Here is a 19009-nt window from a genome sequence, read left to right as displayed (position 1 = left end):
AGACTAACCACTGACCATCTTAGTAAGAGAGCAGGGAATACCTACGCACTTACTAATGAACTGCTAACACCTCCTCTGACAAGGAGTCCAACAGCCATGCTAACATTCAATGGTCTAGCCAACACTAAATCATTGCTCAATCCTAGTGAGCTTGCAGGTCTTTTCTCAGCAAGCTAGCAAACCACCAAAAAACTACACTATTCCCAATGCCATGTTTTAGTTGCCAGTATTCAAGCTTCCTCTCAGTCAGGCTTCAGGGTAGGCCACGATACAGAGAATACTTTTAGCTCTGGAGGATGAACTCGTCCTGTCCACAGACAGGAGAAATGCATCCATACTCATGATACCAAGGACCACCAAGTACTCCTGTGCCATCTTCAAGACTACACCTTTCCCTGACTCAGGGCTGGCCCCTGTAATGCATACATGCATGACCTTTAGACCTGGCTATTTCATCTAATTTAAAAATAAAGTCCTACACTCTGGAACAGCTCCAAAAGATACAGTCTAATTGCTTAGCAACAAGGGTCACTGTGAGCACATCAATGCAGCATTCTCATCTTTGCAATTTCTCTTCACTAAATCCCATTCAAGATCTTGATTTGGATATTTAAAACCCTCCATGGGCCTGGCCCTCATTCTTGAGAGATCGCTCTCCTTCTGCAACCATGACCTCCTATGACAGCTACATTCCACTGGAACCATGAAACTGTTGACCAGTGAACGACATACAGAAGATTTTAATAAACTGTACCTAAATACTAGAGAACTCTCAAGAGACAATGACCATAGACCTCACCACATTTAGAATGCAAGGCAAACCTTCTGTTTCACTTGAATTTCTTTCAGTGAGGTCCACAGATCTGCTCTCCGTGAAACACTATGGTTAAAGACTTAAAGGGAGGAAACATAAAAGCAAAGGTTCTCATAGCACCATAAATGTAGCCACTCTTCATACAGAGTATACTTTATTTATATATATTTTACAAGAAGTCTATTAAACTACACATTTACAAAGAAAAGCACGAACAGAAGTTGTGTGCGCAATGTGGTTTTATTGCTATAGAATGTTTGGCCAGCAATTTTAAACTTGGGTGTCTAGAATTAGGCACCTAAATAAGTAGCTTGATTTTGGAGTTGCTGAACACCAATAAATGCTGCTGAATGCAGGAAGGCTCAGCACCTCTGAAAGATTAAGCTGCTCATTTAAATGCCTAACTTTGGGACCCGGGTTTAAAAATTAGGTCTTAAAGATCAGGAAACAATGCAAACATTTAAAAATGTTAACTGGGCAATTTTAATGTCACATTAATACAGTTTTGTGCACTTAGTTGATTGCACAATCAGAATAGTTGCAAAGCTAGTCACTACCAATCAAATTTACAAGCCGCAGAAGACCACCTAAAAATTCAGCATTTTTGTTTTTTAGTTACATTTTTCAAAAAGTCTCAAGTACATTTTTCAAATTCCTTTTAATTTTTATAATCATGCTCACTTAGGCTCAAATGTTAGCCCATAACCTCACTAGAGCACAGAACCCACAACAGAGGAAGAGTGGTCCAATTACTAGGGTATTAACCGAGGACATGGAGATCTAGGTTTGATTCCCTGCTTTGCCCCAGCCTTCGTGTGACCTACAGCAAGTCACTCAGGGCTTGTCTAAATGGGAGCCTTAGCTCACACCGAGTTGATATGCAGTATGTAAGCCACACTAAGCATACAAATGGGACAACAATATCCTCTTTCCACTTGCATCATTGTGTACATACAGTGGGAGCTTGGAGTGCACTGAACATTCAGCGTATCAGGCAGGTATTCCATGGTCCTTTGCTCTGCTATGTGCATTCTGGGATTTTTCTCAATGGAGTACTATGGGAATGCATAGCAGAAGCCACGGGAGTTTCGGGATGGGGGAAGGGTGTCAAACACCAAAAAAATCCCATGATTCCACTCCTTCGCTATCCCATCCTTCCTCTATTTCTGGGTGGGCTAGCACCATTTTTGAATTGCTGTCAGCCAATATGGGTGCAAGACAGCTACGCACTCCATGGTAGCAGCTACAGATGTGCAGACTATTTGTGCTTTATAAGAGCTCTCAGCATTGAGTGGCTTGTTTCAGACTGACTGCTGCAGCACCAAGCAGATGTGGCTACAATAGTGGCTTCTCCAGCAGCAGATGAATAAGGACACCACCACCAAAGAATTATTACTATGTGAGATCTTCTTGAAGCAGCTTCACATAATGCAGAATTGTTTCTGGGTTCAGGAAACCAAAATTGATTGATGTAAGAGGATTGTTCTGCAGATTTGCACAGACCAGCAGTTGCAAGAGACTTTCAGGGTGGCAAAGGCAGCTTTCTTTGAAATTTGTGCTGAACTGACCCTATTGTTGCGGTGACAGCACACCAGCATGCAATGTCCCATAACCACTGAGAAGCAGTTCATCATTGCTATCTGGAAGCTGACCACCCACAACTGTTACCAGCCCACTGCCAACCAATTCAGTATGCAGAGATTGACAGTGCGGGCCACTGTCATGCAGCTCTGTGCTGCCACACTGGTGAAAGTTAACCAAGGTACTGGTGAACTGGATTATAAAGCTTGGTAATGCTCAGATTATTGATGGCATGGGATGTAAGGGGCTCCTGAATGGTACTGGGCTACTGATGGAACCCTTGTGCGCCTATCAGTTGCCTCTCTCATCAGGCCTTGGAGTTTATAAGCAGAAAGGGGTATTTCTCCAGGTACTCCTCAGTCTGGTTGACCACTGAAGTAGGTTTACAAACATAAATGCCAGGTGATCTGGAAAGGTCCACCACGCCTGGATCATTCGGAATTCACACCTGCTTAATTTAATGAATAATGGAGTTTGCTCCCAGGATCACTATGGACATCCAGGATGATCAGAGCAGTCTCTACACCACTGAAGACCCAACTTATCCTCTGCTTCCCCAGCTAATGAAGCCATTTACAGGATGAAGAAGGGAACTGTTTAACTATTTCCTCCATAGTTGCAGAATGACAATGGAGCATGTAGTTGAGCATCTCAAAACTAGATAGTGTTGTCTTATCTCTAGAACAAAACTTGCCTTGGATAATAGGTGCGTGTTGTATTTTGTACAATACTGATGAGAGTCAGGGAGAAAGTTTTGACAATAGGAGAGAGGCTGAGGTACAGAAACTTGCTCAGCAGTATGAGCAGCAATCAAGGTGTCCACCAGAAACTGTAAGCCACCAGGGCAATGCTGTCAGGATTGCTTTTTGTTCGGTATTTGAATCTGGGGTCTGAAAATGTGCAGCGGTTAACTGCATTGGTGTGTCTCTTTGTAGTGTGAGTACTGGAATTGTTTTTATGTGTGACAGAAGTGCCATGTTGCAGCACTCTGTAGCTTGTCTGTGCCTTTCTACTTTTGTAAGAACTGACAACCTATGAAAATGTGTTTGTGTATCACGCATGCACTGCAGATTCTTTACGACTAATGGCTTTTATTGCTTAAGTTATGCCAGTACATAACAGCTAAAAGTAAAACAAGCAGGGATTGTAAAAACCTGAAAAACTGATTTAAACTGAAACAGTCTGAAATTCAATACAGCGCAGTGGAGGGGGTGATTAGCACACAAGAATGGGGGGTGGCTCCTATATACCGGTGAGTGAATGCTTTTTCTTTACTTCTTGTCTTTCTGTGGTTGAGTTTCAAAAGTTGCCACACACACTGGATGGTTCAATTATGCTGGGCTCCTACGTGGTGGTGTTACCACCCTGTGGTGGGGCTAGGGAGTGGGCTCAAGAAACACAGCTACAGGACTACAGCAGGGGAAACAGCATCACATGTTCCAGTACCCTGTATTATCCAGAGTCTGCAGAACATGGTTGAGTTCTGGTAGATGGCACTGCATTGTCTGTGCTTCAGTTTCCCCATCTGTAAAACAGGGATTATAGTACTTCCTTATCTCACAGGAGTGTTGCGAGGCACTCCGATGAGGCATTATAGATAGCCAGGAGTACTACGCTTGCACCACAGCTCATAGAGCCGAGAAGCAATACTATAGAGGCACGCCGATGAGGCACTATAGATAGATAGCCCAGAGTACTTGTCAACTGGGCTTCAGTCATAGAGGAGAAATCAAATGTTAAATCAGAGCCACCCTCAGCAGAGGCTGTGAGCTGCTACAGTTCTTCAGGTTTCTTTTATAAACTTCTTTACACAAAGCAGCTGCACCCAGCTGTGGGCTACACACCAACATGACATTTGCCAGCATGAAGGGGAGAATTAGGATGGGGGTAAACCACTGGATTAGTGCTCATGTCAATCCAAGAGCAAACAACAACAACATAGGGGAAAAAGAAGAGTCATATTTACTACTTCAGTCCAGCTGCCTAGGCTGGAGAGGCAGCTGCAAGGCCCCTTAATGTTTGCAAACCTTTAGCCTGATGGTTAATTTCTTCCTCCTCTTCCCTACCCATAATTCCTTTAGCAGGCCATAAAGCACAACTATTCTGGCTTCATATGCATTTTGGGCATTGCATCGTATATGAACTCAAAATTTTGGAAAGAACAGTGTTTTTAGATACTTTTCTAAAGCAATTTAGTTTAACCTTCCTTACACATTCTTCATCTACAAGTCTATGAATCATGCTTGACTACTTTATTTCAATGCAATGCTGCAATGCAGCATCCAATACAACTGAGACAGAGTGGCCCTGCCATGCATTTCCTTCGATCTCCATATTAAATACCATGCCCACCCAAGTGGTATATGTGGTATTATTTGAGAGAGACTCTCTCACTACAAGAAGTCTACTTCAAAAACGTGTCCTTTTACACACAAGGTTTTGGATGCAATATTTCAAAAAGCATCCAAGGCAAGGCAAGATCAAGGCTCATCTTTCTCCTCCCACTGTCACCAAACAGGCTTGTATACTATTCCAATTTTGGATGTGAGATGTCAAACCTGCAGTGGAGGCAGGAGAAGGTCTTTGATACGCTGATAACATTAGCTGTACATTTGGAAGTTTGTTACAATATCAAACCTTTCTATTAAATGAATTTAAAAACAAATGCTATGTAGTTGTCACTAGAGTGGTAAACTCTCAGTTTACATTAGTTTGTTCTGCAGTTAATCATATTTACACAACTAATAGCCAAAAAAACATGCCATAATTAGAGCCCTTCACGGATACAAAATTTATATCCACGGATGCATATATCTTCAGATATAAAGTGGATATCCATGGAGCTGCAGGGCTCTACCAGGAACTGCAGGAGCAAAAGCAGCAACATGGTGGGCTGCTGCTCACAGGAGCCAGCAACCAGCCCAAGTAATTCCTCCAACGTGGCTGTATCACCCGCAGCCCTGCCCATTAGGGTGGGTATCAGGCTCACCGGTATCTGTCCCTGGTCGCATTAGTGTGTGCAAGCGGCTCGCACACTCCCGGACAGGAGTCCCTTCCACACACTGGCGTGAACTGGCCAGATTTAACAGAATTAACTAAAGCTCAATCCTTAAATTAACAACTATTTTTGTCATTATTTTATGGCTTGAATACACTGGGATACACTAAGGCCTAGTCTTCACTTACCGGCTGGTCCGGAGGCACGCCATCGATGTTCTGGGATCGATTTATCGCGTCTGGTTAAGACGCGATAAATCGATCCCGGAAGTGCTCACAATCGACGCCGGTACTCCAGCTCGCCGAGAGGAGTACGCGGCGTCGACGGGGGGAGACTTCCGGACGCGTCTGGACCCCGGTAAGTCCGGAGTAAGGTACTTTGAATTCAGCTACGTTATTAACGTAGCTGAATTTGCGTACCTTAGTCCGAAGTCCGGACTAAGTGTAGACCAGCCCTAAAGGAAAAATATTGGTTAATAGGCAAAATACAAAAAAAGTGTTCTCTAGAAACAAATATTCAAATGCATAAGCTTGTTTAAAAAGCAATTACATGAAAGGCCAGCAGACTGTATTGTAAGATCATTTCAAACTTCAAAGTGAAAATGTTCTCATGCTCCTTTAACCAAGTTATACACACTGAAAAAGTCACTCCCACTACAAAACTCATTTAAAACTGTTGTAATAGGATTTTCTCTAGCTCATTAAAATTACACTTTTACAATCTTTAAGCACAGACCCGACCATTAATTCAAAACCTACTTAGCAGCAACACCTGTCTTATAAAGGATTATAATTTAGGAACTGCAGTGTCACATCATTAAATTAGAACTATTTAGAATAAAGAGTATTCAGGTTCTTTTCAACATGGAGAGGACATCTCTCCTTTTTTGGTAGGTAAGTATCTCTGCTCTAAGAGCATTTACACAGATTCCTTCGCAAATATATGCAAGCCTGAGTTACCATGTTCACCCCTGGGAACTTGGTGTCCACTCGCTGGATTGCAGAACTAGATACTATATAGAGAAAGTACTGCATTTCAGGAGTTGTTTTGCCCCCCCCCTTTTTTTTAAAATCAGCCCCTTTGCAATGACACTAGCTTTAGGACACCTAAAATCGGGGGGGGGGGGGCAGGGGGGAATGGTTTAAGAGTCATTCAAGCTTGCAGAAGTTTTGCTCCCCACCAACACCTATGCAGGAGTCTGGAGGCATATCATTTGGTTTTTATGCCTCGGCAGAAAAGGAATAGTAAATAGTAGCAGCTATGCGTACCCTGCAGCTCAGAATGAGCCTCCTAGCCAAGGCAGACAGACTCACACTAGAAGGGCTCGAGCTGGCATACGAAAACAGCAACGCAGACATTGCAGCTCGGGCAGCGACTGGGGTTCTCAAGCCCACCTGGCGCACCGTGTCCGAGCTTGTGTGGCTAGTCTGTCTCTCTGCCAGAGTTGTAATATCCATACTACTTCTAGCACACTTGCTCAAGCCCAGCTAGCATGAGTCTGACCATCCAGGCGGGGAGGCTCACTCCCAACTGCAGTGTAGACAAATCCAGAGAGTTGTGTTACCTTAGTCACCTCAGAACAAAGCTGAACGTCCTTCAAGTTATTAAAACATCTCCCACATGGTTAATAAAAACTTTGCAGAGGCAATGCTCTGTTGAGATGCTTTCCCTCATAGCAGTATAATTCAGTTCCAGCACTCTGGATACAGTTCCTAGAGTACAGATTTCTTTCTAGAAATCTGAAGTAGATTGATACAGTCCCTGCATGAATTACTCTTTATACCAAGGCAATTCAGCAGCTCTTTAGTCTATATTTTTCACCCCAAAAAAAGAGTATTATGTCATACCCCTTTTGGCTCCACGGAGAAGTTAACCAATTCATCTTTTATCACACCATACTATACCACCATGTAACCAGTTCTGTGAGCATGTCTTTAAGGTACAGAATTACACATTTAAAATCATATTAGCTGGTAATATTTTAACTTGAGCTTCCTCCAATTATTAGGACAACTGAACTGATTGAGGCCTTGTCTTCACATAAAAGTTGCACTGGTGTTAGCGAAATCATTTAAAAAACTGATTTGAGGTAAACTGATGTAAATTCCTAATGAGGGCACTTTTAAACTGATGTGCATCTGACTTATGTTGTCATAAGTCAGTCTGCATAAGCCAGGTGTAAACTGATTTAAGAGTGTCCACATTGGATTTGCACAGATTTAACTGAAATATTGTAAAAAACAATTTAGTTAAACCAGTGCAATTTGCGTATCTAGACAAGCCCAAAGAAATTTAAGACAACACAACTGCGAAAGAGCATGTGGTTAAATATCACTTCCACATTGACACAAACTCCCACAGAGCTATATCCCACAATTCCTGGGGCCTGTTTGTTCGGGGCCTGTTTGTTCCAGTCCTACCTGCTCACTTCTCACTCACCTCCTTTGCCCTAGTCCTATCGACTCACTTCCCGCTCACCCCTCTGCACCAAAAGCTACCTGCCAGTCAATATACCCCTGCTCTGCATTTAACCCTTAATTCAAACACAGCCTGTTCCATTTTCCACATAGCTCTGCCAAACAGCATTACAAGATGCGTATTCAGCGTACTGCTAGTTACCCAGAGGTGCACTCCAGGGTTCTTGTTAACATTTAAGTTCAGAAAGGAGCATGATTTTGGGAGAGGCACCCAAAATCCACAATTCCTTGAGATCCTATCAGAGAAGCTGGTGGAGGAGAGGGATCAACTGGACTGGTGTGCACTGCAGGGAGTGCATCAAGACACCTTAAGACCCTCTACTGCAACACTAAGGATGGTGCCCGCAGGTCCAGCAACTCACCCTCTATCTGTCCTTATTACAAGGAGTTTGAATGGGTGCTCATCACTGCCCCAAGCACAGGGCAGAGCCCACAGCCTTGCACAACATGCTTCTGAACAGGGATGAAGTCCCAGGTATGGCCTCCCTCATTTGCATGTCCTGGCACCAAAGGGTCAGGGCAAGCTCCCTCTAAGGTGGTCTGCTTCCACATGCACAAGTTCTGAAGCCACTGGTGGTTGTCTCAGGTCTGCATAACGATGTGATCCCACCATGCTATGCTAATTGTCTTGTACAACGGGATCGGTGGATACATGAGGAATCTGCAGCGATTGCAGCAAGGGACAGGTGTCTCCAGACTGCCATGAATGAGTTCCCCTCCATGTCCTGTGTCCTCCACCATTCAGAAACTGCTGCTGAAATGCCATCTATCATTTGGTAGAACCTCTTCCCTGCTGCATGGACAGTTCAGCCACAAGTAGGGGCAGCTCTTTCACAAACACTGGCTCCAGGGTGGGATTAAAAAAAAAAAAAATAAAAAAAAAAAAATGGATTTTTAAAAATTTGTTTTGATTAAATGCTTTTTGAGGAAAAAACCTATCTAGAGATAGTTTTAATTAAGATGAGATATCTTCTGAGCTATAATGTATCATGGAATACGGATTATAAAAATTCTAATTCTATAGTATGAGACAATATATTCCTGTAACGTTTAAGAAAAGTTTTGTAAATGAGTTCCAATAGTTCATGGATTAGAGACCCAATCTTATGCGGTTCCAGAGGCAACTGTATAGATTATTTAGGTTAATGTTTCTATTTACCCAGTGGGACTCAGTGCTCAGTCTAGAAGATACCATCAGAGATGCTTAGTTTTGCAGTTCTCAAACTGTGGATTTGTGTCTCCAGAGATTAAAGCATTTTTGCTGTTAACAAGCAAGTTAAATAAATATACTGAGGTGAGAAATAACAGACCTCAAACCTATTGTCCCTCTGCAAATTTGTGTACACAGAGTCAATCCCTTACCTCTCTCTAAAAGTGCAAAGTTAAGTTCAATGAATAGAAGATCGTTGGGGGCGGAATAGATCTGGACAAGGAGAAGAAGTCTGGAGATAAATGTGAGAAGGGAGGGACAGGTAGTAGAAACAAAAGTGAAACTGTTTGAGAGCAGCATATTCCAGAAGTCTTGAAGTCTGAGTGTAGCTTTCATTGATTTGAGATCTAGATTACCATTCTCTCACTAGAAATGAAAACCTATAATGGCAGCAGGTCGTAAAAGGGACCCACTTTGAGAATATTTTAATGAAGTTCCTCTACCTGGGGGTAAGACAGGCATGTATGCAAAATGCAAACAGTGCAACAAAGAAATGCAAGGCCTGGTTGCCCAAATGAAACAACATCACGAGAAGTGTTCCTTCAATGCAGCTTCCTCCTGAGAAGATAATGAAAGGAACATGTCTTAACATGCAGGATCTTCAGGCAGGTTGGTAAACTTTTTTAGTTCATACTTCTTTCTTAAGGACTGCCTGTCTTCCTTATGGCCTATTCTTGAATTCTCATGTTTGAGCAAAAAATATAGTTGTTACTCTATGGTACTATCATTTTAGATGCAGTTGTGATAAAAAATAAATAGCTGAAATAGGCAGATCTTCCTTTTACAATTTCACCTTTAAAGTAGTACTGAGTGTCAATGAATGCAATGAGTAATACAAAATGAGCAGTATGGTAATAATAATTAAATAACTGCATTGACTTATTTTGTTTAGGAGAATCCATCCTCAACATACAGGATTCTGAAGACTAGAAAATGATGGTGATCTTGAAGGTGGATATAGTTTCAGAGTTATCTGCCAATGATAGTGTTTCAGTCACATCATGTATGTCACATAGCCACAGTATATCACCTGCAGCAGAAAGAAAAAAAAAAAGCCCTCCATCATCCAGAAACAACCATAGATAAGTTTGTTGTAAGAACCAGCAGATTACATATGATTGAGAACCCACACTTCACTAACATGGTTCAGTCATTAAGACCAGGATACAGCCCACCCAACAGAGCGGATGTCGCAGGAAAATTGCTGGATAAAGTGTATGAAAGAGAAATTAAGCAGTGTGCAAAAAGTCTAGAGGGTAAAATTGTTAACCCGAGTCTTGATGGGTGGAGCAATGTCCACAATGATCCTGTTGTATGTGCTTGTGTGACAATAGAAGAAAGGACAACTGATACATCAGGAAATACACACAGTTGAATACTTACAAGAAGTAGCAGTAAAAGCTATAACAAATTGTGGAATAAATTCAAATGTCTAGTACACAGCTTGGTCACAGACAATGCTGCAAATGTATCCAAGATGAGAAAAAATTATTTAGAAGAGAGTCCCAAGCTAATAACATACGGTTGCTGTGCTCATTTGATGCACCTCCTCGCCAAAGACTTCAGTGTTCCAGAAATAAAGGCTAACACTGTTGAAATTGCAAAATACTTCTGAAACAACCACTTTGCAGCAGCTGTTCTGAAAAAAGTGGGAGGAACCAGCTAACTCTCCCACAAGATGTGCTCAGTAGTGGACTGTTTTGAGCACTATATCAAGAACTGGCCTAATCTGCAACAGTTTGTGAACAAAATCGTGAAAAAATAGATGGCACTGTCACAGCCAAAGCTCTCAACATTGGGCTTAAGAGAAATGTTGAACACATGCTGAGTATCCTGAAGCCTATTTCTATAGCTTTGAACAAAATGCAGGGAAATAGCTGTTTTACTGCTGACGCTGTTGAAATTTGGAAGGAACTGAGTGAGATCTTAAAAAAGAGAAATATGCAATACCAGAGTTAAATTACAAGTATTAAAAAAACAACAATGAGACAAACACTATCTCCAGCTCATTTTCTTGAGAATATATTCAATACTCTGTACCAGGGTCAAACCTTAACTGCTGAAGAAGAGGAGTTGACTATGACAATGACATCCAGCAATCATCCCTCCATAATGCTAACTATAATAAACTTCAGAGCCAAGGGTGAACCATTCAAGAAATACATGTTTGCTGATAATGTTTTAAAGAAAGTCACACCAGTGAACTGGTGGAAGTCAGTTAAGCACTTGGATTCAGAGACTGTTGAAGTGATAATCTCACTTTTAACAGCAGTAGCTTCTTCTTCCAGTGTAGAAAGAATATTTTCTTCCTTTGGACTAATTCATTCCAAATTGAGAAATCGTTTGGGACCTGAAAAAGCAGGAAAGCTTGTTTTTCTTTTCCAGATTATGAACAAACAGGAAAATAAAGGTGAAGACGACTGAGTTAGCTGCAGAAGCCAATATTTTAAGTTTCTCATGTTGACCTGGCTGATGCAGTCAATTTTTTTTTTTAAATATTTCATTTAAAACTATTTTAAACACAATTTTAACAAAAACAAACCTGATTTTAAAAAAACTTGAATGTTTAGCTAAATTAAAATATTCATATGCTTGTTTTGTTATATTATATTATATTTTTGCTGTTCAAGAAAAAATCCAGAATACATAACAGTGTTGTTTTAGTTTAAACAAAACAATTAAAACGTCTGTCTGGTGAGGTAAATGAAATAACCAAACAATCATTCATTTTCTGATATATCTGTAAAACTAATCTGAAAAGTTTTCAAAATAAATCAGTTTAAAAATGTATAGTGTGTACCTTCTAACAATGAAACCTACATCTATCTCTGAGTTGTGAAGAATATGTATTAAGGTTATAACAACCAAAAAGAATGCACTTTTATGTAGAAATCCTTGATTAAATCGAGTCTTCCTGACTAGTGATTTAAATCAAATGCAGCCTGACTGGATGCATGACATGGCCTCAGCTGGAACACACAGAAGTGAGAAGCGTGCAGAGCCAGAAGTGCTTCAACTAAATAAGTTGATGGGCTAAAATCACTTCTGCACAGAGGCCCAGGAAGGACAGAAAATATATCACACGCTGATTCCTAGAGTAGCTCCAAATAGCAAGGCAAGAAATCTGGGATACGTGTCCAGAAACCATAGCATCAGATCCACATAACTGCAACGTCTGTGTGAACATGGCTATAGGGCAAGAGTTGTGAGAGGCTGTGCACTGTGGATACCCAGAGGCAGGCTTGGCTAGCATGTATGTGGGCACAGTCTAGCCAGAACACGGGTACACACTGCAGCATAGGAACATATATAAACTGTGGGAGCTGCATTTTAACACTTTCTCTGTAAGTGCTTTTGAATCATGCAAGTGATATTTCAGCTACTAATGTTAGAATTTATCTAATCCCTCTCAACAAAAGGAACATTTCTTGGCTTGTGCACTCACTAGCTCTTTTTCGTTAACCTATTTTATTTTCTTGAAAACCTATTGGGTGTGTCACTTTCAATCTTTGTTTCATTGAAAACTGCTGTGCTTTTACCTCACTCCTGACTCTTGGTAGCACTGGTCTAGCAGCTTAGCCTTGTCCAAACAAGTAAATTTCTTCAGACAACAATCCAGCTCCTTCTGAAATTAAGTGGATTATTTACGTAATGTAAACAACACACAGTTAATTATGTTTCCAAGCTTGCCCACCCATTTTGTGGGGGAAAATTCTCAGTGCAATAGTATAAATGTAAGCACTCTTAACATTTTTGTATCTCCTACCCAATGACAAAAAGGTAGTATTTGCTTCTCTTTGCTCACTAACACAGAATCCATCAAGGGCCATTGGAAGCTGTGCCCACACAAAGTCTAATATTTCTTGCACACACAAAGTTTCCCATCATTCAGCACATGTGTAAGTGTTTGCAGGGTCAGGACATAAAACCCTAACCCTTGTAAACAGGACTGAGGTTATGGGCTTGTGTACGTGGGGAAATTCACCACCACAACTGTACCGATATAATTATATCGCTATAATCTCTGTGTGTATGCTCTTATTCCAATGTCTTTTTTGGTTTAGCTTATGTCACTTTCAACATTAAATGTAATGATTTCTGATTTTTTTTAAACTTACTATGGTTACAAGTCTATACTTAAGATTACTAAACCTAAAAAGGTTAAAATACTTAAATGAAAAATTTTAAAAAGGATCATAAAACTGCAGAAGTTGGCATGGAGACTAATGGTTAGTACAGTAGTAACCAAAATTACTTTTAGCTAGCATTTTTTAACAAAATGCCTTTATTTAAAGTTGGCGTCCCCCCTTATTAACCACAGATCAAGTCCCCATTTAAAGTTGCATGATTGGCAAAGTATTTCCATTAGCAGCTGCAGACCTGCATTAGTTTTAATTTCTGTAAAGCACTGTAGTATTATGACATCTTGATCATACAATTATCCCACAGTGCACCTATTACACATGTGAAAGAGTTACAATAATAGAAGATGTAAGAGTATACGGAAACAGAAAAAAAGGAGAAGCATGTGTGGATCTACTGGTAGCAGTGCTGACTGAAGTCAACTAAGGAAGTTCAAGTTGGATTCTATTCTGCTTCAGCTATTCACAAATTGTACATTTAGGTCTGATTGCAGAATCTCTGTTACAGGTTATAATGTAAGCTGCAAAAGTGTCAGTTAAATTTTCCGATCCCAACTGAATTTGGGATCTGACGGTAAGATCAGTTTTTGACCGATTAGCTAAGCAAATCTGATAGGAATTTAATAAATGTGAGAGACCATAATAGCTAATTATTTAAATTAAAAAAATCCTTAAGTGGGGGAAACAGTGAATGGCATAATGCAGATAATGTTTAACTGACTTTCAATAGGGCTTGTGCTCTTAAATCACTTTGGTCCATGTGAAAATTCCACCCTCAATCTTTAAATTTCCCTACTACATCAAACGAAATGAAGAGAAAATAATCTTTTATGACAAGTTATAAAGCACGTGTACAGAGAATTATTACCTGGGAACTTAGAAATCTTCATTGAAATGAGAATTGTGTTTTTCCAAAATGTTTTTCCCCCCACCCATTATAATATTTACCTCTACCTTAGAAACTCAAATGACAGCTTGCATGGATAATGTAATGAACATACTTACATGATTAAATGTTGTTGCTAAGCCCTGACTACATTAAGAAAGATGGAAATACGGTTGTGGCCCTATTATATTACATTACATTACATTACATTACAAGGGGTTTTCTTCAATATATCTATATATAGAGATAGAGAAAACAAGTGTCTGTGTTGGAGAACCATGCTTTAACCTCGGTTAATACTTAGGCTTAAACATGGTTCTTTGACAGTTACTTTCGTCTACACAGGCAGGAATAAACCCAGCTATAAGATGGTTTGGCCACAGGTATGTCCTCATCCACACTGACATCTCAAAAATTTCAGATTGCTGTACTGCCATTAGTGCAGCTCAACTAGTGGTAGCATTAATGTACACTGATTTTTTTTAAACTTACTATGGTTACAAGTCTATACTTAAGATTACTAAACCTAAAAAGGTTAAAATACTTAAATGAAAAATTTTATATTTCAACAGTGTCACCCAACCATTCTCAGACCAGAACTCAAAACAGATGGCCCATATACCCTAATTCACCAAGCACTGCTATTATGACAAAAGCTACAAGGGTGGCAATACAGCCGGGGAGATGCAATGGAAATGACAGGGTAGATGAGGCCTAGGCATCACAGCGTTCCTTAAATAAACACAGAGTTTTTGTACTGAGGAAGGGGTTTGTGCTCTGCTATCTCCAAGTGGTGTGGGAAGGTAAGTAAAATCTATGCAGTCATCTGTTGAGCTAAATTTTGTATTTAGTTAAACACATATGTTGTGTGCACACACTGTAGGATCCCTCTTTGCCAATTAATTGATTAGTAAAGTACTTTTAAGAAAGGATTTTGTGGGTGACATTCAAGTACCAGCTACCTCCCTCACAGCCACAGGGTTATACTAAGGACAGTCCCTCGCCTGCACTGGGATTAGCAGCCTGGCACATTTCAGACAGGAAAATTGCAAACTTGTCTGTACCACAAAGCCCCCAGGAGGATCATCATCTCCTGCCGGCCCTGCTCCCATCCTCCACCCTCGGGACCAAGCCGAGCTTCAGCCCACGGCCAGTGCAAGCGGCTGGGTTTGGAGGCCCCGATACCAGAGATGAGTTTCCAGGACACGGGGAACAGCGGCGAGAAAACCCCCGCCCGGCAATTTCTAATTAGCGAGACACCGATTAACGCCCCCGTCCCGCCAGGCCACGGGCAGCCGCAGGGGGCGAGGGGCGGGGGCAGCCGGGCAGAGGCTGGCGGAGGGCTGGGTGGGGCAGGGAAGCCGGGCTGGCGGCTGCAGGGCGGGGGCACGGGGCAGGGCGGCTCCCAGGCGGCGGGGAAGGGGGGGGTCACCTCTTGACGCGGATGATCTGGTCGCGCATGGGGCGGATGTCCTGGAAGCTCTGCTGGTTGACCAGGCTGTAGACCAGGATGAAGCCCTGGCCGTTCTTGATGTACAGGTCCCGCATGGAGGCGAACTGCTCGGTGCCGGCCGTGTCCAGGATCTCCAGCACCGAGGGCGACGCGTCCACCTCGATCTCCTTGCGGTAGAAATCCTCGATGGTGGGGTCGTACTTCTCGATGAAGGTGCCGGTGACGAACTGCACCGTGAGCGCCGACTTCCCCACCCCGCCCGAGCCCAGCACCACCACCTTGTACTCGCGCATCCTCCCGTCCGGCGCCCGCCCGCCGCCGCCGCCGCCAGCGCGAGCCGCTCACCCCCCCCGCCATGGGCGCGCCCCCGCTCTGCCCCCGCCCCGCTCTCGCCCGGGCGGCGGACGCTCCTGCCGCGACAGCTCCTCCTGGGCGGCGCTGCCGGTGGTGGGGCCGCGCGCTCACGGGCGGCGGTGCAGCGAGGCGGAGATCCCGCCCCTTATTCCTCTGTCGCCAAGGAAACAACCCGCCAACCAGCCAGCGCGAGCCACGCCGCCACGTGACCCGGAGCAAAGTTGCCCCGCCAATCACAGGGCAAGGGAGCGGCGCACATGAGGCTGCCACCAGCTTCCTCCCCTTCCACTGTAGCTTAGGAAACAGCGACCCGCCTCCAACCCTCCTTCGGACATGCGCTTCCCCAACGGCCAACCGGAGGCCAGGCGTTCGTCACGCGCACGACCGAGTGAGCCAATCGGAGAAGGGCAGGAGAGGCTCGCTGGCACGAAGCGCGGTGGCGGTTTTCGCGACGGAAGCTGCTTGCGCTGCGGGCATGGTGGCTGCTCCTTGGCGCTGGTAGCGCGGCACGCGCAGTTCCGCGCACGAGGCGGCTTTGCAGGTGTCGGGGCGGGGGCCCCACGAGGCTCCAGGGTCCGCTGCTGCCTGCGCCTGACCCGGGCTCTGCAGGCGGCCCAAGTAGCCAGGGGCTGGGCTGGGTTGCGAAGGTGTGGTACCATAGCCAGCCAAAGGCAGTGCAGCGCCTCTCTGTGGCCCGTGTTATTTAACAGGAGGCTGCCAACAACAGTCCTGGCCTGGATCTTGCAGGCTTGTGCGTGAGCGGCCGCCTGTAATGCAGGGGGGCTGCGCTACCGTGTGTGTACATGTTCGCAGGCTTGGGATCGTAGGCGTAAAACACGTTTCTTTGCCTTTGTTTCTAATCACAGTTTAGGGCTAAATCCCACTTTGGATTTAGCAGATGCGCACATTTGGAGGAAGCTAAGCAGGGAAGAACAAATGAAGGAGACAGCTGGAAAGGAAGAATACTTGCCTTGAACATTCTGGCAAAATTCTCACTTTTGGGTTTTGTTTGCCCTAACAAAAGACAAGTGGAAGGCCCCAGTCTCTGAAATTGTTGATCTGCCAGGTCAGCGGTAGTGGTTGAAGGTGGTGAGCAAGCAGTGCTTAATTTGTACCAGCACCTCAAGGCTTGGAAGTTCATAGCCCTAGTAGCTCCGGGCTTCCTTCATCAGTTATGAATGTAAAAAAATTTCTTGAGCCCCAGTACCTCTTTCATTACAAATTAAGCAGTGGGCGCAAGACTCTCCCACTTGCGATTTAGGAGTTTCAGCCCTGCCCTTAAGAGTCTTCTGGTTGGTTCCTTTTTGACTGCAGTCAGCAAATTAACTCACTTTAGATGAGGCTCTGCTTTTCATCCTGTCTAGCTTTTAGTCAGCTTTGAGTAGCCTTTTGTCTCTCTGCTTTTCAGACAAATCCAATTTTGTTTCCTTGTTAATTTTATTTTTAAGCCTCCATGCCTTGTGGTTGATGCTAAGCAGGGAGTCTTTGGTCTCTGGAGACCTTGGAGAACCCTTGCCTAGTAGTCAGGTGTTCTTGTACTTTCAGTGTCTACATGTCTGGTGCTTCATCTCAATGTTTTGCTGTGGCACTTTGATTCCTTTTTTCCTCGCACCTTCTTTCTTCTGCGGCTTCAGTTTTGAACTTTGAAGCTTTTTTTTTCAAGGATCTCATTTTGTCTTTTAGGAGGTTGTCATACCCCAATCTCTCAAGAAGGAGGAAGACTGCTCATTCGCATCTAGTGAGGTTCATGTGGCAAAAGGATATCCAACTAATGATCTGTAGCTAATGAGAATGTTCAGTGCATCTTCTGCCTGGGAATTGGACATGGGCACATGTCTGAGCGCTCAGGTCGTGGCTTCCAGTCAGATCAGAATTGAGTAGTCTAAACCATATGCCAAAGCATGGCTTATACCTCATATGCCACATTCTGTTCAGATAGCATTCAGAGGCTCTCTGCTACCTTGCACGAGACAGGCCAGGACTCTCCTAGCTCTGAAAGATTTGCCCATTTTGAGACCATGCATCATTGTGGCACAATAAGCAGAGAGGTCGCTAAGTGTAACAGATGGCCAAATAATATGTTTCTGGTCTGAAGAGACCAACAGAAACAAAAAAATCACTGTCACGGAGACGAGCAGTGGCACTTCTACAAGTGTCAGCACTTGTAGTGCTAAAACTGTACTTAACGATCTTGGCTATCATTTCCCGAACGATTCTTGAACAGTGTAGACAAACCTGGCTAGTATTTTGAGCGTGGCTCCAAACAGCCTTGGTGCCTTTATGCCAGCAATGACTGAATGAGGCATTGATGCCAATGGCCTGTTGAGCTGGAGCTCCAATGTACTAATGGAGATCAGCTATCAGAGCACCATGGTGTTCCATGGGTTTGCATTGCAATATGGCTGCATAAAAAGACTGCACTTTCACGGCCTCATTTTCAAAAGTGCTGAGCCCCCACCAGCAAGTGTTAGGAAAGTAGTAGTGCTGAAACCCTTTTCTATTTGGCCCTCTCAAAAAATCCACTGTTAGTACAAATGGAAGGAGGACGTGTAAGGTAGCATACCCTAGAAGAGAGGGAAACAAAGACAGTTGTTACAACAACTTATTGCTGGCCATGCAGTGTTCAGTTATTTGCATAATGTCTTCTAAGCAAGAACAAGTATTCTCCTTGGTGTTCTGCGCTTGGGGAATGAAGAGTATACCTGTTCTTAGGTCTTCAGCCTCTCCTTACCCTAGCAGGACTCAGTTCTCTCTCCCTTTATAGAAATAAATAAATATAGAGCCTCTTGGGCTCTGTGCCAGTTCTACTGGACTCAGCTGCTCATGCACATTACCTGCACCCTTTTTATTCCTTGTCTCAGGGAGTAGTTGGCAACCAGCAGCAAGGAAAATTTGGGTCAAATTGAGGGGGGAAGAGACTTTTCCTGGCAGAGAGGAGGTGGCACCAGTCAGGACTTCAGGCAGACATCTCTGTCACATCCATACAGGCAGAAAGGCTCTCTCTTCCCCAGCACAGCATCCCTATTAGCCCCTCCAACTTGTTGGAAGATATCTAATCCCGAGGTGCCATCTTGCTGGGATTTGGCTAGTTTCC

At 43.4% G+C, this 19009-nt stretch overlaps 1 protein-coding gene across 1 annotated transcript in view; it reads right to left on the bottom strand.

The window, feature by feature from the left end:
• Nucleotides 1-15877, bottom strand: part of RAP2A (RAP2A, member of RAS oncogene family) — a 42049-nt gene extending 26172 nt beyond the window's left edge. The window contains exon 1 of the mRNA XM_054012385.1: nucleotides 15541-15877. Within this exon, the coding sequence (XP_053868360.1) occupies nucleotides 15541-15854 (314 nt within the window). The 5' untranslated portion in view covers nucleotides 15855-15877. The remainder of the gene's footprint in view (nucleotides 1-15540) is intronic.
• Nucleotides 15878-19009: the final 3132 nt, after the last annotated feature.

Source organism: Malaclemys terrapin, chromosome 1, assembly GCF_027887155.1.
Source record: "Malaclemys terrapin pileata isolate rMalTer1 chromosome 1, rMalTer1.hap1, whole genome shotgun sequence".
Taxonomy (NCBI): domain Eukaryota; kingdom Metazoa; phylum Chordata; order Testudines; family Emydidae; genus Malaclemys; species Malaclemys terrapin.
This window is presented reverse-complemented; position numbering and strand designations above follow the sequence as displayed.